The sequence below is a fragment of the Salvelinus fontinalis genome, chromosome 40 (genome assembly GCF_029448725.1).
Source record: "Salvelinus fontinalis isolate EN_2023a chromosome 40, ASM2944872v1, whole genome shotgun sequence".
NCBI lineage: Eukaryota > Metazoa > Chordata > Actinopteri > Salmoniformes > Salmonidae > Salvelinus > Salvelinus fontinalis.
The window spans coordinates 23,347,825-23,375,493 of record NC_074704.1 but is presented as its reverse complement, the minus strand read 5'-3'; the positions used below and the strand labels follow the sequence as shown (position 1 = coordinate 23,375,493).

Sequence of the window (27,669 nt, the reverse complement as noted above, 5' to 3'; positions counted from 1 at the left end):
CCGGTATAGGCTACACATTCACAGTGGCAAACAGACTAAATCAGAAACAATTAGTTGACGCATTTCTATACAGTATTTATCCTGGTGTTTCACCCAACAGGCACAGACGTTTCTGTTTCCATCTATGCAGTACGGTGTTGTGCCGAAATCGTGATCATTGACAGCTGCCTTAAAGGACACATTTTTTTTTTGCTTCCTGCTACTAAGATCAGTGAAATGTAGGCTAAAATGACAACGGAGTGAAGAGCAGAAATCTCAACTAGCAAGCAAGTCGCAGCAATGAAGAATTGAGTGTGTGCGCGTTCAAGCGAGGGGGGGGGGGGGGGGGGGGGGTCTGGCAGAGGGGGAGATTTTCGGCACAACATCGGCACCTGTGTCTGACTGGGCGATGGATCTAGCGGACCTGCTCTCATTTCCGGCAGAGAGGAAGAGGCGAAGCCAAAGGCAATGCTTTGGCAATGTTAACGTATGTTTCCCATGCCAATAAAGCCTTTTGAATTGAATTGAATTAATTGGGTACAAAATCTGTCTTCTCCAGCAGGTTGCATTTTAAAGTTTTTGTATGGAGGTCAATGAGCGTGTCGAATTAAGTTAACAAAAAATGTAATGCCTTATTTGCTACGTGTGGATTATTTGATCGAATTTACGTTTCGTAATGATTACGTTGTTACGAGTGTACTGAAATAAGTAGGACACGTGACATCCTGGCAACTTTGAGAAAAAACACTTTATATCGGAGTTGTGCCTGGTCGTCACTAGTTACTACAGCCACAAAGTCGTAAACACGACTATTTCTAAAATGTGTCTTTTTAAAATGTTGTTTTAAACCTAACCATTACCACACTGCTAACCTTATGACTAATCTTAACCTTAAATTAAGACCAAAAACAGAATTTTTTTTTAGTTAATATTTATTATAAACATGTTCTGACTTTGTGGCTGAAGTAACTAGTGGAAACGTTCACACAATAATCTGTCCCACTTGATCCTGCCTCCTCCTGACTGCCTCCCATTTTTGAAGACATTTATTTTCCCTGTTAGAGCGGGCACTAAAGTATCTGGTAATAATGGATAATCTGTATTGAGGATCAAAGCCAGGCCACTGGTACTTTTCAGATGCAATTTACATAACAATGGCTAACTGTGAACTTTAAAACCATGTTACTTTTTAAAAATGACTGTTCAAATGCGACAGCCTATCACAATCCGTAATCACTAATAATCATTACCATCAGTAATTAGTGGAATTAAAGGCTAAAGTCTGGGCCACGTTTTTTTTAAAGGGCCCACACACAGTAGCCTACTAAAGACCGAAGGGCGTTTCATGCATAGAATTAGGAATTTAATAGGACCTCTATGGCTTCATGAATGAAGTGTCTCTGATGTCACTTTGTTTACCTCTGCGTCGGAGTGACACGCCTTCCATTCCAGGCATATAAACCTCAGGAATTCAGAGACACTCCAGCAGACTTCGAAATTGATCCAATAGTACTTTTCAGGATGACAGTGATTATTCTACTCCTGCTGGTACTTGCGTTTACTTTTTCTGAAGCGGAGGACAATGGTAAGTCAGGTAACAATTCTTCCTGCTTTCCAACTGTGTCTAATTACATTTACATTTTAAGGAGAAGAATGGTGACAGTGTTATTGTAGATCAGAAGATCCATTAGGAAATAGCAGTTGCTTTTAAAACCAATACACTTACACTTCTTTTTTTGTATCTATTGTAAATGTGATGACATGGTGATTTATAAAGCAGTCGAAACATTTTCTTCAGATCAGAGGTGCAATAAAGAAAAAGATGTATTGGCTTATCAAATCGACATTTTATTTATCACTTGCGCCGAATACAACTGATGTAATAGACATGACTAAATCCTTGCTTACGAAACTTTCCCAATGATGCAGAGTTAAAAAATAGTAACTAACACGAGGATTTAAAATAAAATGCACAAGAATGAAGCTATATACAGTGAGTACCAGTAGCCTACCAGTTCAATGTGCAGAGAGAGGTACGAGGTATTTCAGGTAGATGCAGTACGCACATGAAGTCAAGGTAAAGTGACTAGGCATCCGGATAGATAATAATAAGAGTAAAATAAAGATTAGCAGCAGCAAATTATGAGTGTAAAAGTGTGTTTGTTGGTGTGCGTGCGTATGTAGTGTATGTTAGGGTTTTGTGTGACAGTGTAGTGTGTGTATATGGTGCGTGTATTTAACATCTAGCGAGTGTGCGTAGGGTCAGTCAGTGCAGGGTTGAGTCAGTGCAGAGAGTTTGTGAACCAATAATTGACTATTTAGCAGTCTTATGGCTTTGGGGCAGAAGCTGTCTCGCAGCCTGTTGGTCTGAGAGCCGTTTGCCGGACGGTAACAGAGTGAACAGTCTATGGCTTGGGTGGCTGAAGTCATTGGCATTTTTTCTGGCATTCCTTTGACACTGCCTGATATAGAGTTCCTAGATGGTAGGACTTTATGTATGGAATTAAAGTACATTCATATTATTATCATATTTTCTCTTTCACAAATATAAGCCTATAATTACATCTCGGACGTATCTCATGAAATCTTTGTATAGGCTACTTTGCTGAAATATAATCATCTGAAATGTGCATATCATAAAGCTGGAGTAAACAAAACGATTGACATTCTCATAATCTGACTACTTTTACAACTATCGTTGTCAGGAAGTTAGATATAGTTCGAATTACAAAGTATGCCACTAGAAATTTACGTAATTTAGTAGACGCTCTTATCCAGAGTGATTTACAGGAGAAATTAGGGTTAAGTGCCTCGCTCAAGGGCACATAAACAGATTTTTCACATAGTAGGCTCGAGGATTCGAATCAGTGTTCTTCAATTACTGGACCAACGCGTTTAACAGCTAGGCTACCCGCCACCCCATAATGTCGATTTTGATCATTGAGGCTACATTGATTAACCTGTGAATGTTTTACTTTAAGTGTTTGGCTTGTGTGCTGACAGTAAAACTATATAGGTGTACTTATAAGGTCTGGATGAAAATGTCTTTAGAAATGACTACGTAATATCAGTAGATTAGATTATATGGTGAATACATAAAACAAAACAAAAACATCCCAATTTAATAGAATATGTGCAGTGCATTTTGCATGCTTTAGTTTAGTGCCCACACTCTTTATTTATTTTAAGTAACCAGGTTAGTCTTATTGAGTTGAAATATCTCTTTTACAAGCGACCTGGCCAAATATCACCACACAAAGTTTCAGACACATTTACAACATAATAAAACGCAGAGCATTACAGTTTAAAAGCATACATTTTAAAGATTAAGCAGGCAAGATACTTTGGGGAGGTGTGGTGCATCGTGGGATCAGAACATTGACAGCCCTCCACTTCATTGTCCAAAAAAGGGTTTACCCTAGCTTTAAACACATTCAAGGAGACAAACTCCCGTCATTTCATGCCCTTTTGTAGTTCATTCCAAGTGGAAGGGGCAGAGAACTGGAATGATTTTTTTTACCCAGCTCTGACAGTTAAAAAAATATTGATAGTCTCAAGCTATTGCTTATATTAAGAAGCAGTCAACTGTACTCATAACCTTATATGATGGAGGTATGAAATAGGGGCCATTGATGTTATAATATACTGCTAGGTGTAACTGGATTGTCCTTGCCTGCTTTATCCAGAGCTGTTCTCCGTGATCAGCACCCCCCCTGAGAAGGGCCAGAGTGTTTTACCTGGCCAGAACCAGAGCACAAGGCTAGGGGCCAAAGACCCCTCTCTCCCCATCAACGAGCTCCTGGAAAAGGGCATCAAAGCCGGGGACTCCAAGTACGCCCTCCACCCCCTTCCCTCGGGGGTTTGGCCCAAGCACAGTGACCCTCGCCCCGGCCTCCATAACAAGAGCAAAAAGGGCCCTAAAAATGACCGCCTGATTGAGCACAACAGCGAGAAGAACCGCGGTGAGGCGAGTCTAGTGCTTCCCAAAATGCCACTGACCGCTGCCACCAACCGCACACAGAAAGTAAACGTGGACCCTCACCGGGACCCCCACACCAACTTCAACAACCCCCCACAGAGTGACCCGGACAGTCACCCCAACTCCAGAACCAGGGGCCACCCTCACTCGGCCCCCTCCCCTCGCAGGGACCCCTCAACCAGAAAGCTGGACCCGGAGGAGAACCGCCCTGGGGGGAAGTCCAGTCTGTACCAGTCCGGCGGCGCCGACCGGAATAACAGCCGCTCATCTGTGCTCATCAACCGTCGCTCCTCCAGCCTGCTCTACCACTTCGACATTCTGAAACGAGGTACCGAAAATGACAGTACACCCCCACACTATGTATGGTACAAAGTGAGTTGTGACAGTGCGAGACTGCTGCGAATTCGGGATAGTTAGCTAATTACCTCTCCAGCCACAAATTGCTGCCTACATCCGGATTGAATGTGTTCCTTTGTGTGAAGTCTCGGAGTGAGAGGTTATGATATCAATGCAAAATATGCCTAAGTGAGATCATTTATGATGTAGTAATTAAGGGGCGAGGACGGGGAATGTGGATCCCACTCCTGCGGAATGCGACGCCTGGGTTCTGTAATGACAACCCTGGTCCTTCTAATGACACTGGAATGAAGTCTGGCTCCACACAAGCAGGCACGGCACGGTCGGTCACTCTCTCTCCTTCTTCTCATCTCCGTCTCTCTCTTCCTTTGTCTCCCTCTCCCGCAGAGTCTGACTTCACTCACGAGGCCGTCTGCATGAGTGAGTGCAGGAAGGAGAAGGAGGAGAGAGAGCACTACTGCTACAGTGAATTTGGTAAGTGTGTGTGTGTGTGTGTGTGTGTGTGTGAACGAGGTTTCGACTATTTGTATGAAAGTGAGATGGGTGGCCTGGCCACCATCTTCCAGGGATCTTTCCATTAAGACGAAGTAAAGGGGACAAAATAAGGGTATGACACAATGTCTGGTGTAGTCTATTTGAAACTTGTCAATCATGCTGTAGTTTAGACTAGAGTGACAGACATCCCCATTGGTCATGTAGAGTCTTCTCACCATGGTGCAGGGTGAAGTTGCCCCAAACCGCTGATCATGGATCAGTTTTGTTGAGCCTAGATCTGTACCTATGAGTGCTCTGTGCTACTATCCACTTTAGAGTTACAATGACCTTTCCTTTCATTTGACCGTTTGCCTTTTGACATTTCAGCCATCAATGGGGTCGTTCACGACATAGACGTGGTGCGTAAGGGGATTAGACTCATCACACTGATGGTGAGCAGCGATGGCTTCTACAAGATGAGCCGTCTCTACGTCACTCCAGACAGCTTCTTTCTCAAAGTGCGTCTCCTTGTCCTGGACACCTACAAATGTAGCAAGCCTTGTCCTGATATCAAACTAGGTAACTGTCAACTTAAGGAACCAATGAATGCATCCCAAACAGCACCCTAACCCCTAAATCAGGGCTCTCCAACCCTGTTCCTGGAGAGCTACCCTCCTGTTGGTTTTCAATCCAACCCCAGCAGTAACTAACCTGATTCAGTTCATCAACCAGCTAATTATTACAATCAGGTGCGCTAGATTAGGATTGGAGTGAAAACCTACAGGTTTATGGTAGCTCTCCAGGAACAGGGTTGGAGAGCCCTGCCCTATATGGTGCACTCTGGACAACAGTAGTGCATCATATAGGGCAGGAGTATTCAAGTCCAATCCTGGAGATCTGATGTACTGCTGGTTTTCTGTTCTACCTGATCATAAATTGCACCCACCTGGAGTCCCAGGTCTAAATCAGTCCCTGATTTAGAGGGGAGGAATGAAAAAAAGCAGTGGCACTGTCTTTGCGGTCCAGATTCGAATTTGAGGGATATAGGGAATAGGGTGTCACCATGGCTACGTTCCGATATCAACACTAGCATATTACTTCTAATGGATTCCCAATACATTTCTCCATGCTATGTGGTATGCTAGTATAGTCAATGGTACTGAACTCATGTCTACCAGTTGAGCAGAGAGACCAAATACTGAATTCACTGACACCCTCTCTTCCCCCAATGCTATTCTATAGGTAGCCGGTACATTGTAATGGGTCAGATCTACCACCGGAGGCGCCACCTCCCCAACGACCTCCTGGCCCTGCTGGGGGGAAAACTGAAGCCAGGGGACGGCCTCCTGCGTAGCAACAACTACGTCAAGCGCTTCAACAAGAGGAGACACCAGAAAGCCCTGGAGGCCACCCGCTCCAAGTGTAGGTAAAACCAAAACAGACTATCGCCCCCTGCAGTGGCGGAAAAGACATTGCAGTCGTCAACATGAAGTGACTGAGACCTATAACCCCTACAGCATTTCAGCAGAGACGTAGGTGGACGAGGCCAATATGTTGTTTTTTTCCGGCATGGACCTCCTGCACCTGTTTGTCATAATCCAGGTTGCGTGGTAATGTTTTTGCTTGTCTGTCTGTACAGTCTTTACCTTGTAGCTTTGCGTCCTCTTTGATAGAAGACACAAGTGGAGTCTATATCAAAGGTTCTCGTCTTTCAACCTCTGCTTGAAGTATTGCCCCATCAGATTTACTAAATGTATTTTTAAAAACCTTTTAACTAGGTAAGTCAGTTAGAACAAATTATTATTTACTATGACGGCATACCCGGGCCAAACACGGACAACGCTTATTATTGTGAATGAGCATAGAGTTGGATAGAGGGCACACTTAACAAAGACAAGCTCTCTAGTATATCTCTACTCTAGTCATTTATTAAGATGTCATAGTACTTAAAATGATAATTTATTCATGTTTGGTACTTGAATCGGTCAGATCAGTGCCTCTCTCAAATTGGTTTAATTTACGATTTAAAAATTCTGCCAGTGAAGCCAGAGTTCTGGTTCAATGGAATAATTCAGGTAGAGGACATTTTCATTGGCTAATCTGTTGTAAAACAACTTTTCATCTGAATGTTTTGGTTGAACCGTGTCAACGCTTGAAGATGGTGTCTGAGCATGTGAATGAAGCCCATATTTACCCTGAGGTAGGAAGACTGCCAACTCCAGCCCCACTATACACACGAACACACCCGCACATCTCCAATTGGCTTATTCCAAGTTATCCTAATCATCCATGGGAAAGACAATCTGTTCAGATCTAGTTGCACCCTGGTGCTTCTCCAATGGCAAGAATCCAATCACATTTCCCCTTTGGAACTTGGTAGGAAACTTTTTAAAGAACTTCCTACTGACTAAATACACTATCAGCAAACTCCTATTTATGCCTGTAAGAAAAGCTGTCACATTTTCATACTGTTTTGTGCCTGTCATTTGATTGCAGGAAATGCACTTTTACTGTATGTGAAAAAGAAGAGGAGGGGTAGGATGAAAGACTGGAAAAGCATCAACAACAAACCCCAGAGGAGGGAAAAGTTGAAAAGAGACTAAAAGAAACCTATTTTTATAATATTAAAGATGTGTACAGTTTGAAATATCCAACGGAGAAAACAGACTTCATAAGGGAACCTGGTGGTATTAGTGAGTGTTTTTGAAAATCTAATCGCGGGAATCTGATCCCCAGCGCACCTGGACACATGGTGTCAGAAAAGTGTGGCTCTCCTTGCCGGTTCTCTTTGGAGATGGTGGGGTGAAAGCGAATGCCACCTCTGGCCCTTATTTGTTCATGCACACACACAAATGCAAACATGCACACACATCCGATGGGGCAAAAGCTCAACGGAGGCATTTGAGAGTGGCAAAGGGAAGGAGGGAAGGTGAAAAAGAAGGAAAAGGTTATAGCGCCTTCAGAAAGTATTCACACCCCTTGACTTTTACCACACTTTGTGTTACAAAGTGCGATTAAAATGGATTTAATTGTAATTTTTGGTCAACTATATACACAAAATACTCTAATGTGGAAGAAAAAGTTGAACATTTATTACAAATTTATCAAAAATAAAATACTAATATCTTTATTAGGTAATTATTCACCTCCCCATAGACAATACATGCTAGAAACACCTTTGGAAGATATTACAGAGTCTTTGTAGGTAAGTCTCTAAGAGCTTTGCACACCTAGATTGTACAATATTTGGCCATTATTCTTCAAGCTCTGTCAAGTTGGTTGTTGATCATTGCTAGAAAGGCATTTTCAAGTCTTGCCATAGTTTTCAAGCCAATTTACGTCAAAACTGTAACTAGGTCACTTAGGAACATTCAATGTCGTCTTGATAAGCAACTTCAGTGTAGATTTGGCCTTGTGTTTTAGGTTATTGTCCTGCTGAAAGGTGAATTTGTCTCCCAGTGTCTGTTGGAAAGCAGACTGAACCAGTTTTTCTTCTAGGATTTTGCCTGTGCTTAGCTGTACTCCATTTCTTTTTATCATTAAAAAAACTCCTGAGTCCTTGCCGATGACAAACACACCCATAACATGATGCAGCCACCACCATGCTTGAAAATATGAAGACTGGTACTCAGTGATGTGTTGGATTTAACCCAAACATAACGCTTTCTATTCAGGACAAAAAGTTTAAATCAGCAATGGCCTCATGGTGAAATCCTTGAAGTGTTCTTCCTCTCTTGCAACTGAGTTAGGAAGGACGCCTGAATCTCTGTAGTGACTGGGTGTATTGATACACCATCCAAAACCTAATGAATAACTTCCCCATGCTCAAAGGGATATTATTATTTTATCCATCTACCAATCGGTGGCCTTCTTTGAGAGACACTGAAAAACCTCCCTGGTCTTTGTGCTTGAATCTGTGCTTGAAATTAACTACTCGACTGGGGGACTTTACAGATAATTTTATGTGTGAGGTACAGAGATGAGGTAGTCATTCAAAAATCATGTTAACCACTATTATTGAACACTGAATGAGTCCATGCAACTTATTATGTGACTTGTTAAGCACATTTTTACTCCTGAACTTATTTAAGCTTGCCATAACAAAGGGGTTGAATACTTATTGACTCAAGACATTTCAGCTTTTCATTTTTTTGATAATTAAAAAAGTGTTCTACAAACAAAATTCCACGTTTACATTATGGAGTACTGTGTGTAAATCGGTGACAAATCTCAATATAATCCATTTTAAATGCAGGCTGTAACACAACAAAATGTGGGAAAAGTCAAGGGATGTGAATATTTCCTGAAGGCACTGTATGTACATACATAGAGAGACCCTGGGAGAGAGTGAGAGACCCCGGGCTCTCTCCATTCCTGAGGGAAAACTTTGAATGGATGATAAGATAGACATCCAGGCCACAGACCTTTTGGTCTGGCCTGTCATCTTTGACTATCCTCATACTTAAAATGAGAGAAAAGCCAAAGGTTTGCACTGTGTGCACATATCTCATCTCATACTACATGGAACTAATAAAGATGTATTTGTTATTTACTCATTGGGTGTCGGTGTGGTCTGTGGGTCTATTCATGTGCTATCGGTGGGGGCTAACACTCAGCCGAAACCTTGCAAACACACATTCTTGAATGGCACCACAGAATGACATGTATAATCACTTTTGGATTCATTCCTGACCAAGATGGCTGCCATAATGAACACATTCTGGAATTATGAGGGTCTATGACATCAGCCTGTCTAGTGAATTATAGGATCCCTATGTTATGGTGCACACAGATTTGAACTGGATTGTATAGTAAAAAAAAATACTGTTTCAATCCTGATGATAACCCCTGGTGATTAAGTGCACAAAAACAGGGTCATAATTGGGGTGTAATAGGGGCTGTCTGGCCTAGGGAATGATTTTTTTACCGAGCCGTTCCCATGCTTTGAAGTCCATCTGGGAACATAGCTGGAGGGAACAGATGCAGGCGGGCAGGAAACGGGAGCTCGCTCGCATCTCGGCTACCATCACAGCGGGACAACATTCCTTATGGAGAGGAATAGGGATAAGGGGTTGGGGTGGAGGACGAGGTGGGAATTTATCCTAGTTCCTTCCTGTGTGACAGAGAGAGCGAGAGAGTTCCAGCCCCCAAGCCAGAGAGAGAGGAATTGATGGGACTTGTGGTCATCTGTAGTCCATTTGGTGTCCATGCAAAGCTCTGGATTCAGTTAGGGGTTTGGAGTGGAGTGGAGTGGGAGTGTGAAGAAGGGAGAGAGGGAGGGGTGTGTGTGTCTTTGGTGAGAGGGGAAGGTTAAAGGAAAACTACACCCAAACTATCTTTTGGTATTTCTTTCATTAATCCATTGTTGATATAGTCCCAAAATGTTTTGCATGGCAGCAGTCAAGTTTTCAAGCTATGTAACTTTGAAAATACAGAAATCTGGCCCATATGATGCATTTTGCAACATATGATGAAAAATGCATCATACAGGACTATATCAACAATGAACGAATGAAACAAATACCCCCCCCCCCCCAAAAAAAAATGTTTTGGGGTGGAGTTTTTCTTTAATGACAGAGGCGACTTTGTATAGGGGAAATACAATGTGTGTGTGTGGGGGGCATAAGTGCTGCCCTCAGAGGCATCATCCCCTGCTCTTGTCTGGGTAGAAGTTGCCTCTAGGCACAGATCTAGGATCAGCTAATCCTCCCCGAATGTCTTATCTTTTGTGGAACCCAGGAAGAGTACCTGCTGTTTTCACAGCGGCTAATGGGGATCCTACTAAATACCAAAATACCTGAAACATTACATGCAGGGAAGCTGCCTGTAGATCAGTGTCTGAGGCAACTTAATCCAACTCCACCGTGGAAAGGAATGAAAAAAGGTACAAACTACTTAATATTCATTATATTACACATTCCGGACAAAACTCCTGGCCCTTAAACACAAATTAATAACAACATAAGCACGTAAAAACAAAGATGACAGCACATTGGACAATTGATGTCAAAAACATGACTTTATTATCTTGGATGAAATGTCCTATCAAGTACAAAAAAGGATCTCGTAAGAGTTGCCACAATCTGTTAAAAACATATAGTATTTTTCCCCAGTTATGTTTCCCCTTACATTTACTAAAAAAAATGAAATATTTTCAGCGATATGAATAAATAACAGATATTGTGATGAAGTTATTAAGAGATGTGTAGAACTGGTTGGTTCTTTAAAAAAAAGGAAAACTCTTCAAAGAGTCAACATTCCCCACCCGGTTTTAAATCAATATGCACACAATATGCAGCACTTTTAATATAAAGGGCAATTTGACCTAAATGTAGAGTCCACTATGACAAAAGACAGAGAATATCTATTGAATCTACAGGTTGGCTTAGTTGCTGGTTAAGATGGTCAAAAACAAAAGTACTAATGCTATAAAAATCTCTAAAATCTCTTTGTTTATTGACAGCCATATTATACAACATGAAATACAAAATGGTGGACGATGCATGTAAGAATATAAACTGGAGTGCATGGTTTGAAATGCAAACAGGTCAGTGAATAGGACTGACAGACAGACTTCGGTCACCTCATCTCTCAACTCAGTCCACCTCCGAAAAAGTTGTTGGCACTTCAAACCAGGGTTTCGGTTATTTCCATTTCAATTTAGGAAGTAAACTAAAATTCCAATGGAAATTTCAGTTCACTTCCAAAAGTGAAATGAAATTTACCCCAAACCCTCTTCAAACCTAAACCCCCACGCTCTTAAATCAATCTTTAAGAGATTAACTAAAAGCACCAATGACAACTCCAACCACCCCCCCCCCCCCAACAAACAGTACTGCCTCAACAGTTATTACAGAAGAGTTCCAAATATGATCAAAATGGCCAAGAGTTCCTAAAGAAATCTTCATACAAACCCCAATTTAGTATGAAGATTCTTCAACGAAGGTTGACTTCCTGATTTACTGTTCTAGATCACAACATGTTGACTTGATGCAGTGGAGAACTCAAAAGCATTTGACTTAATCCTTTATAGGGGGCCTATGAGTTAAGAGATGCATGTGATCCAACCTTCTTGACAAAACATTGGGGGAGAGAGAGGGGGGGGGGGGGGGATTGCGGTGTGGATGGTCAGTACACTTAAGTTAAATATGCCCTTTAACGGTTTTCACATTCTCCAAGTCTATCCTCAGTTATTCTCCTGTGGACGGACTTGGCGAGCTTTTCTTGTTTTCATCGGATGAATGTCTTCAATTAAAAATGTTCGAGAAGCCTCTACATGGCGAGAAATAGAGCTTGTTTTCTCAATGTCGGCTGTTGTTTCATATACACCAATATTCCCGTTTTAGGTGGTGACATAAAGAAAAAGGAAAACAGAGGTTCAACATCTGAAAAAAAAACAAGGTTTTACAAACAGGATAGCATTTCCACATTGAGACATTACATAGAAATGGTAACTTGGGACTCTCTATGGCCTGTTTGGAGGTCAGGGCACATACATCTTCAAGGTGGCACCAAGTGGGTTCACGATGATCTAGGATCAGCTCGTTCCAAACACAAGCAGCCAGACAGGTGTGTGTGTGCTATTTAGACCCATTTTGAATGAGGGATCATGAGATGAGGAAGCATAGACAGCTGGAAAATGTCAGTGGTTGTCATCCCAAATGGCACCCTATTCCCTTTATAGAGCACTACTTTTGAACCAAGACCCATATGGCTCTGGTCAAAAGTAGTGCACTATATAGGGAATAGGGTGACATTTGAGACATACAGTCTGAAATGGGAGTTGACCCCAGGGAAGGAAGAATAGCTGATACAAAAGAGATGTGAGATTAGTTAAGGAATTAACAACTTGAAGAGTCTACTGCTGCCTTGTTTCGTACTACCCTTGAACAGCCCATTAGCTTGAGTTCAGGGGGGTTTTCTCCCGCCATCCCTCCATTTCATCCACCAGATCGGAAGTGGTTTGAAGGGAAGGAACCAGGCTGTGAACTGAAAGTCTGAGCTTCCCTCCCCCTGTTTATTGTGGATGTGGTATCACCCATCATGAACACTAAGGGCTTGGATAATGGCGCCTTCCACTGCCAGTCTCTTCTCTTTCCACGGCCATAGAGGTGGTTGAGGAGCGGCGAGGGCTCATCCGGTTTGGTACCAACGCCGTTCGGCCTGAAGCACGCGTCGGCTACGATCTTCGAGGAGTGTGTGCTGGTTTTAAACAGGGGGTGTGAGTCCCACTCCCAAGTCCGACAGGTGTGGTGTGTGTGGGGACAGGTAAGAAGTAGCCTGGCTTCCCCATTGGAGTATGAGTGTTCAGGGGGGAACCACATTGGCAGCCATTTTGACAGTAAGCTTTAGAAGGAGTGCCGACTGTGTATTCTAAGAGGCTGTAGACTGCAGTTTGTTGTTATGAGACCTACAGAATGCAGAGAGAAGGGAAAACAGTTGATGTGATCGCTTGACGTGTTTTTTTTGTTGTTTTTTAATTAAAAGCTTGACAAATCACAAAATATGCATGAGGGAATACAAAAACTCTTATTGGATGCCAGTGGGGTCAGACGTTTGAGCAGAGAGCGCAGCCATGTTGGTGTAACATTAGTTTAATGTTCTAGAAGGCTGGTAAATACAGTGAGAACATACCATGTAAAACGTGGGACAGTCGAGTTCACCAGAAATGAACTGCAAAGCTACACAAAATACTATGACCTATATATCTTAGCATTTTTCTTTTGAACATATAATTCTCCTTCACAAAAGGATAAAATATGCACATAAAACAATAACATTATACATGAATAAATCAGATAAAAGACTAACTGGTAAATGTTGTTAATCTTTTTAAAATGGCCAGCTAAGAGGAGGTACAATCTTTGCACTTCATCAATACAATAAAAGTACTCCGTTAAATGAAATGATAGGTCATCTGCACACGTGGAACTGACTTGAAGGCAACATTACACGTGTGAGAAATAGGTTTCGACATTTGAGCAAAATCTAATCACAACGATGAGGTTGTCAACTAACCTTTTCGATACTTGATATTGTGCCTCACAAGTCACCAGATTGAGACATAAAACAGAAATGAACTCAACTTCCATCGAACATCTGTTGTCTGTGAAATGAATGTAAAAAAAAAAGCCCTAACAGATGTTTCCCTTGATTGCTGTTTGCGACCAACATGGCTGCCATTGTCAAATGGAGAAATGTTTTTAAAGTGTCTTTCCTTCTAAAAATACTGTAAATATACTTTCTTACAAATAGTTTGACGTTGTTTTAAAGAATTAAAAACAGCAAGGTCCAGGATAGCCTAATGTTTTTTTTTTTAGAGTGACCCCGGCACCCAGCTCAGATTCCAACTACAAGGCCAGACTTATGACATCACAATCTGTAAGAGAGGGAGAGAGAATGGATGACATAAACACATGCAGGTGGAAGCACATGACCATAAGCACACAAACACACAACGCAGGGGAGTAGGTATAGATGCAAAACGACGTGCTAAAGACAGGAGATGGGATGCTAAGGACATTGAGCATGGATTGGACATTGCTACTACACAGCTCTAAAGTGAATGCCAATAGAAAGCTGGCGCCACACGCATACACAAACAGGCTCCACACAACAGACCACAGACAGATCTGTGTGGAAGGGCTGGCGGTCTGGTGGTTCGGTGGCAGCTAAGGCCCTTCAGGTTGGACCACAACGGCAGATGAGACAGAGACTAAAGCACCACAAAACGCAAAAAAACACCTCAAAACACCAAACTTCCCAGAATCATCCTAAAGTTGGGCTTATGTCTAAAAGAAGGGGTGGGCGAGAGAGGGAGGGATAAGAGAACAGCACAAAGAAGAGGCGAGGACGGAGGAGGAGCGCAGGCGGATATGACGAAGACGGGGGGGAAAGAAGGGCGAAAAAGGGTGCGATGAGCTCAGAGTTTAAAATGTCAGAGTTGACTGACGAGGCCAAGGGAGAGGTCAGAGGTCTTACCTGCTGGCTTTGAACCCTTTGAGCTTCTGGACGAAGAAGTTCTCGAGGACCTCGGCGCACTGGTAGAACGGCGAGTCGCTGGGGTTGTAGTATCGGCAGTTGTCGAAGACTTTGGTCATGTCCGCCACGAACTCCGTCAGCCTGATGTAGTGGCGCTTCTGCAACCGCTCCTCCATCGTAGAAAGGTCTAGAAAGAAGGGAGGAAGACAAGAACACGAATCACCTCCGGAATCATCAAGTTGACTCTTCCCCGACATCCTCGCAGAGTCGCTTCAAAAGGAAATTGCAGTTTATGTGGTGTAAATGTTTGATAGATAATCAAGTATGCGTCTAAAAGCACAATACATCACTTGTACGTCAACTTGACCGTCAGAAATACTAGCTCAACGCTAGTTTCGATCCTCGATCTCCGGCTCGGGCCCTTTCAAAGTGAATTACAGGGGATGTGACCGAGCGGCCGACCCGTCGATTCTGGCAACATGATGTCACTGTTATGAAATTTGCCTTTGAAAGAAGCTGAAAGTTGACACTCAATTATCACGATAGTTAGCTAGGTAAGCTAGCAACAAGCTTGGTCCTTCATAATTCCCCACAGGGCAGCAGTGGTTTTCTCCCGTGTCGTGCCCCGGCACTCCATTTTAAACAAACATATCCGATTCTTAACCTTCCCTCACCCCCCACCCTGTCAGCAGGCCGACCCCATGCCCATATCAAAGAGGGCCTTCTTCTCAGTCATCAGACTTCATCTACAAACCCCAAACTTATGCCGACCGGACAGCCGTGGCCAGACTTGGCTTTTTCTTCTGCAGGGTGAAAAGGTTTCTTTTTTTGCGGGCGGTGGACTAGAGTTTCCAGGCCCAGGTCAAATGCACTGTAGTGTAGAAGGGGGCTACTGTAGTGTCCAAGTGTAGAAGTCTCTGGGGTTTTTCCGGCAGCTCATTAACGGTTTGTTTGTGTGGAAGTTCAAAAAGGCCCTGTTGACGCAACTCTGCCTTTTACATGGGCAGTTTGATCTGAGTTGGAGGCCTTTCCTCTCGAGCAGGGCGATGGGGTGTGTTTGTGTGTGTAACAACTTAGGAGTCCCTTGTGATGACTATTCCATTTATGACAACAGCACCTCTTTTTTTACAATGTTGAATCAATGCAAATAGGCAGAACTATCCCCCCACTCACCCATTGGTTCCTTAATGACTCCGTAGTAGTCTGGGGCGTCGTTCGGGTCCACCGGCTCCAGGAACGGCCACGCCATTTTGTGAGCCTGAGAGAGGTGGGGAGAAAGAGAGAGGAGATATTTGAGAGAAGAGAAGGAAAACAAACAAGAGGTTGAAAATGGCATTGGAAGCAGCTGGTTCAACACAGATGTGCTCCGGCTACATCCATGCCATGCGGACAGAGAGGAGGGGAAGAAGAGAGGGAAAAAAAAGGAGGAGAGAAGGAAGAGGAGGGTGGAAAAACCCCTGTAGCCAGCCAGGGCAGTTGTCCAAGTGCCGCCCAGGGGACCAGCGTACAGATCAGATAAGAGAACAGAGGAGGGCTTTGTTTCGTACCGTCCCGACGCTAGGTAGAGGGGGAACGAGGGCGAAGGGAGGAGCAAAGGAAGGGGTGACATACCTGTAAGGAACGCAGGATTCTCCTTAACCCCTCGTTATCCTTGTCGGTGAGCGGCGTGAGCACAGTCATGGCGTCCTCTGTGGACTGGCACTGCGGACACACGTACTGGTCGATGTGGTTGGCCTCGCTCTGCAGGATGCCCACGCAACGGCCGTGGTACCAGTTCTGGCAGCGGTCGCAGCCGATGTAGAACCTGAGCGGGGGCGAGGAGGAGGGTGGCAGGGGTGGGTCACGGTCATTGTGCTTGATGAACACGACCCTGGTTTCTGTTCCAAGTCCGATTGAAGAAATAGACTCTGGCGTGTCTGAATACCCATAGTTGCATTCTAAATATTAGGCATTTTGGGTACGTAAAATGAATACATTTTATAGTAAGGAACATTTCAGAAAAGCCAGGGTGATATAGACATAGTAATTTCTGGTTTCCATCGAGTAGAATTCTCTGCACACTATTGAGGGAGAGCATAGTCTTGGGAGTCCCATGTGTATAGAGGAATAGGGGATGTACTCTACCAAAATGAACGAATGGCGGGAATCAACGCAAATGTGCATTAGCTGACGCATTCTCAGTATGGATGAGCCTAGTATGCTGATACGTGTAGGAAGATTGTTTTTAGTAAACAGAACGTCTAAATAGCATGTAGTACGATTAGTACACGGTATGTCGTTTTAGTAAGTAGATGGCAACACAGATTTCAGATCGGGCCAATGTCTTTCCATAAGGAATTCAACCTCTGTTACACAGAACGACCTTCAACCTTAGACGTCAAAGGAAATATGAAACAATACAAAGTATAACAGAAACGAAACCTCAAAAGGTCAACAGATATCACCATCGAATAGGTAATATTGTACGTTTTTGCCACTGAGAACCCCATACACCACACACACTCCTGTGCACTTACTGTGCTTCGTCGTAGGGCGTTCGGCAGATGCAGTAGAGCTCCTCGGTCTTTCCCTCCTGGGCCCGCTTGCACTCGCTGCAGATGTAGTCGTCCATCTTCTTGGCCTCCTTCTCGGTGACGCCCACACACTCGCCGTGGTACCAGCTGGTGCACAGGTCACAGCCAATGTAGAACCTGGGAGAACACAGGACGTGAACGAATGCCAAATCACTACGGGGTCAAATGAGGTCATGGTTTCCAGGTACGTTTGTTAGGAATGTATCGAATGCCATCTGTGTGTTGACATAGTGTTTCAACTTCCTGGTTGAGGGCATTTCAGGAAGTTGAATAACGGAGAGTCATCAGTTAAAGTCCAAACACGCCGCAATAATTTCAGGTGAAATTGATCTTCACTTCTGTTAATGTTTGAGCTTCCTCGTAAATGGTTAATGGTATACATTTTGACTGTCTCTTCAGAGGCATTGGCGGTAGCTTACTATACATTTAACGTGCTTGAACTATATTGGCGCTCCTCAGAACGGCTTTAGACGAGGGTCACGTTTGCGGTACATAAAACGTTGGGTACTGCCCAAATGGCGCCATATTCCCTAGCGCACTACTTTTGACTGGAGCCCAATGGACACCCTAATTCGTGTATAGTGTACTGCTTTTGACCAGGGCCCTGCATAGGGAATCGGGTGCCATGCAGAGCACAGCCGGTCTCTTACTTGGACTCGTCGTAGGGCGTTCTGCAGACACAGTAGAGCTTGGTCTCCTTCTTGCTGTCTGAGGTAGTGGTGGTGATCATCTTCTTCTTCTTGGCGTTCGCCGCCGCCGCCGCGTCCCTCTCCTCCTCCCGCTTCCGCTTGTGGGCGAAGGCCGCCGGGTTGAGTTGGGACGTGTGTGTGAGGGCGTGATGCGTGTGTGCGGCGGCAGCGGCCTGGGCCCTTTCCTTGTCCCGTCGCAGCTTGGTGAGGTCCCTCCTCAGCTCATCCTGTGGAAGGAGATAAGGGTAGAGAGTGTGTGTGTAGGACATCTGTGTGCAGCTCTGCTACCATGTGTACATCGTATGTTCATGGGAGAATGCCGTGTGTGTGTGTGTGTGTGTGTGTGTCTGACCTGCGTCTCCAGCTGCAGCTCCTTGTCCAGCAGGGCTCTCTTCTTGAGGATCTCGGCCTTGAGCGTCTCCTTGTGCCGGCAGAGCAGCGACGACAGCTTGGTGGCGTTGGCCTTGGTCCTCTTCTGCTCGCCTGCTTCCTCCTTCCTCCTCTTCTTGACCGCCTGCTTCTCGTCCTTGTCGATCTTGTCCAGGATGAACTTCATCACCTGGTTGCACACAATCATCCTGGGTGGAAGGGGAGAGAGACAACATGTTAGAGGCCTTATAAGACATTATAAAGGCTCGTACATGCTTATAGCCATTTATAAAGATGAAAACCACCAGGAACACAATCATCCCGAGGGGAGCGGTGGATGGGATTTAAAAAAAATGTTGTATTTAGGTGACAATGGATTGTCTTCATTTCAGTGTTCCCATCAATGTAACAGGAGAGTTAGCTATGAAGCTCATTTTCATCCATAGTCCAGTGAAGGAATTTTAAGGACATTTGTAGTGTATATATATTTTTTTTGGGGGGGTAATTCAAATGATCAAATCTAAATGGACTTGGAAGGAAATGTAAAGTATAATGTTTCCATACATCATGAACCTTTCCATCACCCGTTGCCTCACACTACGAGACAAAACATTGCAAGCCAATCGGTAGCCATGTCACAAGGTCACATGTGACAGATGTCAAGGGTGTTTTTGTTCCCTGTGTTTACTTAGAGGTGGGGCCGGAGGGCGATGGAAAGAGAGACTAGCAATAGGAAGCCACTGCTCTCTCGCACTATTTCTCTCTCTCTCTCACACACACACACACACACACACACACACACACACACACACACACACACACACACACACACACACACACACACACACACACACACACACACACACACACACACACACGCTGGGGAGGTCAAGGTCAATCATGGTTCCCAGACTGTGTACACTGACGTGACTGACCACAAAAGAGAGAGGTGGAGGGAGACAAGACCCAAAAAATTGGCCTGCGTCCCAAATGAGCCCTGGTCAAAAGTGGTGCACTACATAGGGAACAGGGTGCCCCCTGGTCAAAAGTGGTGCACTACACAGGGAACAGGGTGCCATTTGGGATACAACCACAGTGCCCTGGCTTGCCCTGCTTCAGGACTGTAGGTCTGGTTTAAACCCAGTGAGGAGGACACAACACATGGTCTGTCTGTGGTAACCTTTCCCATGACCCAGACACGTTAAATATAACCCCTGGCTTTCTCCACAGGGAGGGAGAGGATGACACCTCCACACACACGGCGGGTCAACACAAGGTCTGATCGTCATGGCAACAGCACTAGCTAGCTCCTAGTCCCTCACCTCTGGTTCTCCTCTCTCTCGGCGGGGGATATGGGCTTCTTCTGCTTGAGGTGCTCGATCACTGCGTTCTGCTTCATCACCACCTGTCACAGAGGAGACAGAGGGGTCAGAGGTCAACTCAGGCCTCACGCGGTTGCGTCCCAAACGGCGCCCCGATTCCCTATGTAGTGCACTACTTTGGACCAGGTTCCATAGGGCTCTAGTCAAATGTAGTGCACTATATAGGGAAAAGGGTGCCATTTCAGAGGTACCCATAGTGTGTATGCACTAGACTAGGGGTGCACGCAAGCCACAAGCCACAAACGTGCTCACACACACGCACGCACGCACGCCACGCACGCACACACACTGGCGGTGGAGAACTTGGAAAATAAACAGTCGTGGGAGCAGGCTGTTTGAGAGGACTGTTTATGTGCTGATGTCAGAGATAGACCGGGCCTACTATACTGTTACACCACCTGTGTCTGGCTGGCTGCCTGAATACACACACCTCCCCATCATCCAAACACACAGACATGCGAGCAAACACACTTTTCTGATAATGACAACCCACCCTCACCTGTTTCTGGATGATGTCGCTCTGGCTGGCCGTCGCCAGCGCCTGCTCCCGCTTGGCCTCGGCCGCCAGCCTCTTCTTCTGCTGTTGCTGCTCCCTCAGCTGCTGGATCCTCTGGAGTTGCTCCTGCACGCTGGCCGTCTGGATGGCCACCACGTTCTGGATCGAACCTCCAGGCTGGGCTCCACCGACCCCGGGTTGATGGATCTGGATGGGAAGCTGGAGCTTGATCTGCTGGGGGAGAGAGCCTCCAGAGGTCCCCTGTTGGGTCTGGAGCTGAGCCAGGACCTGGACCTGTTGCTGGAGGCCCGGGACAGTGATGAGCTGGTGGGGGGATCCCTGAAGCTGAAGGGTCTGCTGGGGCCGGCCCGTGGGGGTGCCGGGGGGGTGTTTGAGGGACTTGACTTGGAGGGGGGTGGGGGATTGGATGGGCATGTGGGCCTGGGTCTGGGAGGGGAGTTGGCCCTGGGGGGTGGCAGATGGGGGGGTGCTGGTGGCCAGGGCGGCGCCGGCCTGGATGGGAGCTGCAGCCTGCTGGGCGGGCTGGGCAGGGGTCTTGGTGGTCTGGCCCGGGGCGGTGGGGGCTGAAGGGAGGAGAGGAGAAAAAGGGGATGGGCAGACCTTTAGAAGACACACAGGCTATGAATATTTTATACAGGTGAATATTTGAATGGTAAAACAATGATCTGCGAGTGTATGTGTGGCTGCTGGTAGGCTACATAACATTTGGGTACTGGGTCCTGTTCAGTTGGCACAAAACAGAATAAAACACTTTTGACATACTACCGTAACCTCTCACTGTCTGCTAGAAAACATTTCCCCCTTTTGTGTCTACTGAACACAGCCCTGCAGTGGATGATGGAGACTGTGTGTCTGTATCCGTGTCAATAGTACACACTATTATTCGCTCTTTAGACTACCTGTGGAGGTTGGGGTAGCGGCAGGGGCCATGGGGGTGAAGAGGAAGCGTTGGACATGGCCGTTGGGCATGGCCGCCTGCATGAGCTGCTGACCGGGCCCGGGGATGACCGTGACCCCCTGGGGGATGACCTGCAGCTGGCCCGTGGCCTGGCCTTGGCCCTGGATCATCACCGTCAGGCCCTGGGCCCCGCCGCCTGGCCGCTCTACTGCCTGGCTCTGCTGCTTCTGATGGAGAGGGGGGGGGGGGGGGACAGGGAGATGAGGGAGGGGTCATGCTTTTGGAGGTAATGTAGAGGTGCTACGGCAGCCTGGTCCCAGATCGGTTTGTCATGCAATATATAGCAACGACCATAGGAGTTGGCAAACTGATCTATGACCAGGCAAGGGAGCACTACTCTTTAAAAAAACAAACAGACCATGTTGAAACTAGCACATATAGATATACTAACAGGGACATGAAAATGAGTTACTCCGATATTTCCCGTTGAATAGGACTAAAATCAAAACATACTCGTTTTGAAAAGTGCAGATTTACAATACACTAGGTGGGCAGAGCAGAAACCTATTGTCCCACTGTTGCCTGACGTCAGTAGAAGGGTTATTATGGGGTAGCTGATGTTAACCTGGGTGAGCTGGGTGAGTTGTGCCAGGGTGAGTTTGACCTGGCCCTGGCCCTGTTGTACCCGCTGCTGTGGCGTCTGGGCCGTGTTGGGCTGGCCCAGGGTTTTGGGGGTGCTGCCCATCCTCTGCCCGGCCACGGTGGTGACGGGGCTGGCACCTGAGATGGCCGTGGACACGGCCTGCCCACGGATGATCTGGGTCACCACCTGCTGGCCCGCCTGACCTGGAGGAGGAAAACACACACAAATACACACATAAGTGGACACACACACAATTCCAGACACACAAACAGACCGAAAGGCAGACAGAGTCAGAACTTGCATGAACACAAGTTAGTGAAAGAGACTATTCTAACTGGCCTATCAAGCTAAAATGGAGTAGGTAAATACAAACAGCCTACCTTGCTGCACCATGAGGGGGGTTCGGAGGATGGTTTTACCCATGGCGCCTGTCTGATGGATGGGGGTGCGGATCACGGTCATCCCCGGACGGATCTGGCCTCCACCGGTGAGCACCTAGAAACACAGCCAAGATCAGAAACACTGGGACCCTTATACCATAGGGACGACACTGACTCCAGTGAGGGGTTGCTGTTAATAGTTCATGGGGAATTTTTTCAATAACGTGTCAATCACGTGTTACTGCAAATGACCTGTTTTAGAGGGATGGGGGGGGGAGTGACAAGGGGGCAGAGTGAATGTTGGTAAGGGGGAATTTGAAGATCTAGGCAGGGTTACCGTAAAGCCCTTTGTGACAACTGATGAGGGAAATAGGGCTTTATAAATAGATGTGATTGATTGACTGACAGGTGGGGAAAGATGGTCTATGGGGTGTTACCTGCTGTGGTGAGCCTGGCATGCCCGGCCTGATGTTTATGGTTGTGGTGCGAGGCTGGAACGGGGCAAAGGTCTGGGCGCCGCCAGCTTGGCTTGAAGGAATGATGCCCAGCACCTGCTTCTGAATCATACCTGGGGAGAGGAGAGGACATTATTATTACTGCGGACCCACACATACAGGATTGGTATTTATCTAATACTTGTTAAAAAAGGACCTGTAAGTAAGCATTTCACTGTTAGTCTACACTTGTTGCTTACAAAGCATGTGACAAATAAAATGTGATTTGATTTATTTCACCATAACATGAGCATTATGGACATAATCAATACTCACAATATTCAATATTCAAAATAAACTTGTGTGTTATTCTGACTTTTGATGATCAAATGCTTCACATTTAAAAGACAGAAATGAATCCACTCCAAAATTCACCAACATCTGTTAAAAACGATCATCCCTACTCTAGCTTTTCACGTTTGTCTTTTGGAAATGAAGAAAACTGAAACGTCCCCTCAAGGCTATAGCGGTTTCACTTTATCAGGTATAGAAACAAACTATCCATTCTGCACAGTTCATGATGTATCAAAACGTCACTCAATAAATGACTTGTGGACTTTGTTCCTTTCATGTTGCAACCCTCTCGGATCTGGACCACAGTAAATATTAACCCAGCAAGTAAACAACATCAAAACAATCTTCAAACGGTGTATGTTGGTTTGAATCCATCACGTATGACCCACTCATAAATGAGGTATGGATTTTCCTTGAATTCATACGTTTTTATTTTCCTCCGACAAAGCCAGTGTTTCATATTCGTTACTTTGGCCGCGCTTCAATATTTTCGAACTCACGTGGACACAGGACGGCAACCGAAAGGAAAATGCGTTTCCTCAAAAGATCTGAAATTGTTTGTCTTTTTTCCTCTCTCTTCACAATCTCCTCTCTCTGTTTTTTCTGTTGCCTTTTTTCTCTGACCACAAAACCAATCAGGTAAAGCTATACATCAATGGTTTCCCCTCTTCAAATAGTAGAGGTTAAACCAGCTACAGTAGAAGACCGGGGAGTTTCTGTTCTGGCACCGACATCAAACGCCCACTTCATAAGAGTAGCTGTTTGGAGAGTCGGTGAGCTAGCGAGCAGGCGACACAGAAAGAAAGAGGGGGGTAGAAATCCTTCCATCCTCCATCTCTCTATAGCGGGTTACCTGTCTGACGAACCAGACCTCAAGGTAAACTTGTTTTCCTGCTCCGCTTCCTTAGCACGCTCCAAAACAAACAGGCATTGAAACAGTCACGCTGGAAAAATATACTACTGCTCTTTATTACCAGCTCTCTCTCCCTTCCTGGTCGACAGGATGAAACATGGGTGTCACTAGACAGGAGCGCTGTTTGTTTGCGGAGTAATTTAGCCTATCCTCTTGAAACATGGATGTGTCTTGTGTGTGTGAGAGAGCATGTGTGTCTGTGTATATATATATATATATATCTATATATATTCAAGGAGTGTAGGCATGAGCCTGACCACCCTTTTATATAGATAATTGGAAATAGGAAAGATTTTGTGAAATATGGGAGGCAAAACCGGGTTCAGAACAAGGTCATGTTTTTGCATTGTATGAGTTTTAGTATTTTATTTAACTAGGCAAGTCAGTTAAGAACAAATTCTTATTTACAATGATGGCCTACCGGGGAACAAACTGCCTTGTTCAGGGGCAGAAGGACAGATTTTTACCTTGTCAGCTCGGCGATTCGTATTGGCCAGTAATAACGACGAAAAGGCTAAGCAGCCTTATTGAAGTAAGACAACGGTTCGGCGCAGATAAGTCTACAAGCATAAGTTCGGCATCTCCCCCTTTTAGCCACTAGAAGACTGCCTCACCTACAATCACTCACACACTAACAAACCAAGTACTAATCCAAGTCAGTCATCGTGAAGCATTAATACTTACAGATATTCAAAGGGAATTTCAATAAATTGCCATTTGGCTGAATAAACAAATGAAGGTTTGCGTCTTTAAACAGTGTTGTACACTCGTCATCAACCCACGATTAAAGGTGAAATCAAACTGGACAGTGGCTCTAAAAATATAAACCATCACCTCATCCGATGAGTCAATATTGACTTCTAAATTAGCTAGTGTGCTACTTCAAAAGACGGTCTTGGCTATGTTCTTAGACTACACAGTCTACCGTTCTGTCCCACCTAAAATAACAACGTACTATTCCATTACCATGCCGACAGGGCACAAATAGACATGATGTGCATGTGCCACTCCAGACTGAGCCACTGACTAACGGGTTGGCGCGTGGCGGGGCACCACAATGGGGCTGGCATCGAGTGGGCACCGCACCACTAGCCTGGTCAAGAGGACAGACCTTACCACAGTCTTGTGCCACATCAGGTGTTTGAGACAGTGCTTCCGTCAATAGTGGTAAGTTAGGCTAGTGGTCGGAGAAGACGGCGGTTGGTAGAGAAACATTTTGCGTTCAGTCATCCATCCTTGTCATCATGGAAAAAAAGGGAGGAATGAACGATGCATTTGAACAGCATTTAAAACAGCACCTCTCTCTCTGTTGTTCAATTTAACATTATTGTACCAGGTTGTCCCATTGAAGTCAAAATATCTGTTTTTCAAGTGAAACCTCTCTCTCGCTGTGTCTCTGGTGTGGGCACAGGGGAGTTACTGTACCTCCTTGAGTGGTTGGCACGTTGACAGTGACAATCTTGCTGTTAGCGGGCAGCGGCAGCTTGGCTGTGAGCACCTTGCCCCCCATGGACGTGCCCGTGATCTGGAAAGTCTGTCCGGCCGTCGTGGCCACCGTGCCCGGCGAGGCTACAGGGAAATATGCAAATGAGGCTCCGCTCGAGAGTCTAACAACAACCACTGCTAAACAAGCACAGCTGCCAACGCTGACTAAAACAGATTTAGGTTGTTAGGGGTCGATTCATACACCAACCACTACTACTTTCTATTTGCAAGGATTCCCTACTAAGTAAAAAATATCACGAGTATAAATAAAATCGGAACACATTTGAATGAGATTCAATGAAGTAATTCTCTTTACCAATCTACTGGCTTGTGAACAAAGAAAAGGACCTATGACCTTTGACATACCTCCACTGGGCTGCCCCTGCTTGACCCAGGAAGCAAACGACTGCTGGAAGTTCTTGTTCTGCTGGAAGGTGACGGGGGTGCCCATCTTGGTAGCCAGTACCACTTTGGTTCCGGGGGTGGCCTGGCCCGACAGGTTCACTACCTTGGGGGTGGAAGCGGGGGTGGCTGGGCTCCCCGTGGTGGTGACAGTGGTAGAGCCAGTGCCCGTTTTCTGGTCCAGACGCTTCTAGAACAAGAGAAACCGTGAAGTAATCCGGAAAACACAACAAAACATCCCTATTTTCCACACGGCTAGTGGTGCTACTCACCTTGGCCTGTTCCACCGCCTGGGCTTTCTCCTTCTCAACCCTGTGAAGACAAAAATAAATGTATCATACACAAACCACAGACAGAGCTGGAACATAACTCTTTCCCCCCAGCTATACAAAAACTATAGTAAATCAAATTTAGGGAAATTAAGCAACATTTCTTTCTTTTTTTTATTCGTCTAAGAGAGTCGAAGTGAGTTCAAAACAGAAGATAATGACCGTTGAATTTACAGTTCACTCAAGAGAATAGCATGGAGTAGGCAGTTACTATGCCCCCTAGATCTAATGCCCCCATGCCCTCTGACCTCTCGGAGAAGGCCCTGATCTCCCAGAGGTCCAGCTCCTCCTCGGCCACCCAGGACTCAATCACCACCGGCCCAGTTTCCTTTTTGGGCTCCGGCTTCTTGGGCCGCAGGTTGCTGGAGCGCAGGCCTTTCCTCTGTGGTGTGTGGGTCTCTGTATGTGTGTGGAATGGATGCAAGAGAAAGTGGGGCGGTAAGGGTGGTGCAAGAAAACAAAAGTAGAGGGGAAAGGAGAGAGAGAGAGAGAGAGAGAGAGAGAGAGAGAGAGAGAGAGAGAGAGACACAAGAATGACATAACATGGAGCAACCTTAATGAGTAAAAAACATCACCACTCTCCTCTCTTTTACATTCCATGTGGAGTTTTATTCTAGCAGGCTGCTTCTCCCTCACCTTTCGGGGTCTCGGGAGTGCCGAGGGGGCAGATGATCTTGCGGATGCAGTATTCAGAGCGGATGCCGTAGGGCCCCACGTCGCGGCGCTTGATAATCTCTGTGGTGGTGATCTCCGTCTCGGAGGTCTCTGTGGCAATGAGTGGGGATAGGGCTGGGTTGGTGTAGGATGAAGGAGGAGGAAGATGCAGAGAACAACTCCCAAGACATGACACAGTAACGACTTAATATGCTGCCATTCAATACAGTACACAGGAATGACATTCCATGGGAAAAGCCTCGGACATTTGAGTAAAAAGTCAAAAGGAGTAGCAGAGGAATAGGCTTCATAGTGGATATTTTAGGATATATACCCCACTACGTATTTATTTGGACAGTAAAACTAAAACCTTTAATTTGGCTCTATACTCCAGCATTTTGGATTTTAGTTCAAAATGATCATACGAGGCGACAGCACAGAATGTCACCTTTTGATTTGAGGGTATTTTCATACATACAGTGCCTTGAGAAAGTATTCATACCCCTTGACTTATTCCACATTTTGTTGTTACAGCCTGAATTCAAAATGGAATAAATATATATTCACATCCTTGAGCCAATACCTTGTAGAAGCACCTTTGGCAGCGATTACAGCTGTGAGTGCTTCTGGGTAAGTCTCTAAGAGCTTCCACACCTGGATTGTGAAACATTTGCCCATTACTCTTTTCAAATTACTCATGCTCTGTCAAATTGGTCGTTGTTTATTGCTAGACAACACCTTTAATGTCTTGCAATAGATTCTCAAGTAGATTTAATTCAAAACCATAACTCGGCCACTCAGGAACATTCCTCTCTAGGTTTCTTCCTAGGTTCCTGCCTTTCTAGGAAGTTTTTCTTAGCCACCGTGCTTCTACAGT

At 45.4% G+C, this 27,669-nt stretch overlaps 2 protein-coding genes across 7 annotated transcripts in view; one reads left to right on the top strand and one right to left on the bottom strand.

The window, feature by feature from the left end:
- The first annotated feature begins 1,456 nt into the window (after positions 1–1,456).
- LOC129839501 (UPF0450 protein C17orf58 homolog) lies at positions 1,457–9,341 on the top strand. 2 transcript variants are annotated; one of them, XM_055906995.1, is made up of 5 exons: positions 1,457–1,564; positions 3,666–4,286; positions 4,703–4,789; positions 5,177–5,368; positions 6,032–9,341. In XM_055906995.1, the coding sequence occupies exons 1-5, from the start codon at positions 1,501–1,503 to the stop codon at positions 6,217–6,219; spliced, it is 1,152 nt and encodes a 383-aa protein (XP_055762970.1). In that variant the 5' UTR covers positions 1,457–1,500; the 3' UTR covers positions 6,220–9,341. The 2 variants fall into 2 exon arrangements, with proteins under 2 accessions (XP_055762970.1, XP_055762969.1); XM_055906994.1 differs by having other exon boundaries at positions 1,457–1,573.
- Positions 9,342–10,789: 1,448 nt separating this feature from the next.
- LOC129839764 (nucleosome-remodeling factor subunit BPTF-like) overlaps positions 10,790–27,669 on the bottom strand; it is a 49,368-nt gene continuing 32,488 nt past the window's right edge. The window contains exons 15-33 of one of the 5 annotated variants that reach the window (XR_008757068.1): positions 26,775–26,927; positions 26,387–26,537; positions 26,082–26,121; positions 25,774–25,999; positions 25,348–25,491; positions 22,659–22,789; positions 22,222–22,336; positions 21,824–22,044; positions 21,200–21,425; positions 20,283–20,863; positions 19,724–19,806; positions 18,385–18,610; positions 17,994–18,259; positions 17,287–17,460; positions 16,382–16,574; positions 15,944–16,028; positions 14,771–14,957; positions 13,808–14,168; positions 10,790–13,199 (exon numbers count right to left, since the gene is read on the bottom strand). Coding sequence is in view for 4 of the 5 variants with exons in the window: in XM_055907402.1 (XP_055763377.1) it covers positions 13,163–13,199; positions 14,771–14,957; positions 15,944–16,028; positions 16,382–16,574; positions 17,287–17,460; positions 17,994–18,259; positions 18,385–18,610; positions 19,724–19,806; positions 20,283–20,863; positions 21,200–21,425; positions 21,824–22,044; positions 22,222–22,336; positions 22,659–22,789; positions 25,348–25,491; positions 25,774–25,999; positions 26,082–26,121; positions 26,387–26,537; positions 26,775–26,927 (3,239 nt within the window). In the remaining variant the exon portion in view is untranslated. The other 4 variants (XM_055907402.1, XM_055907403.1, XM_055907404.1 and 1 more) reach the window with 4 other exon arrangements.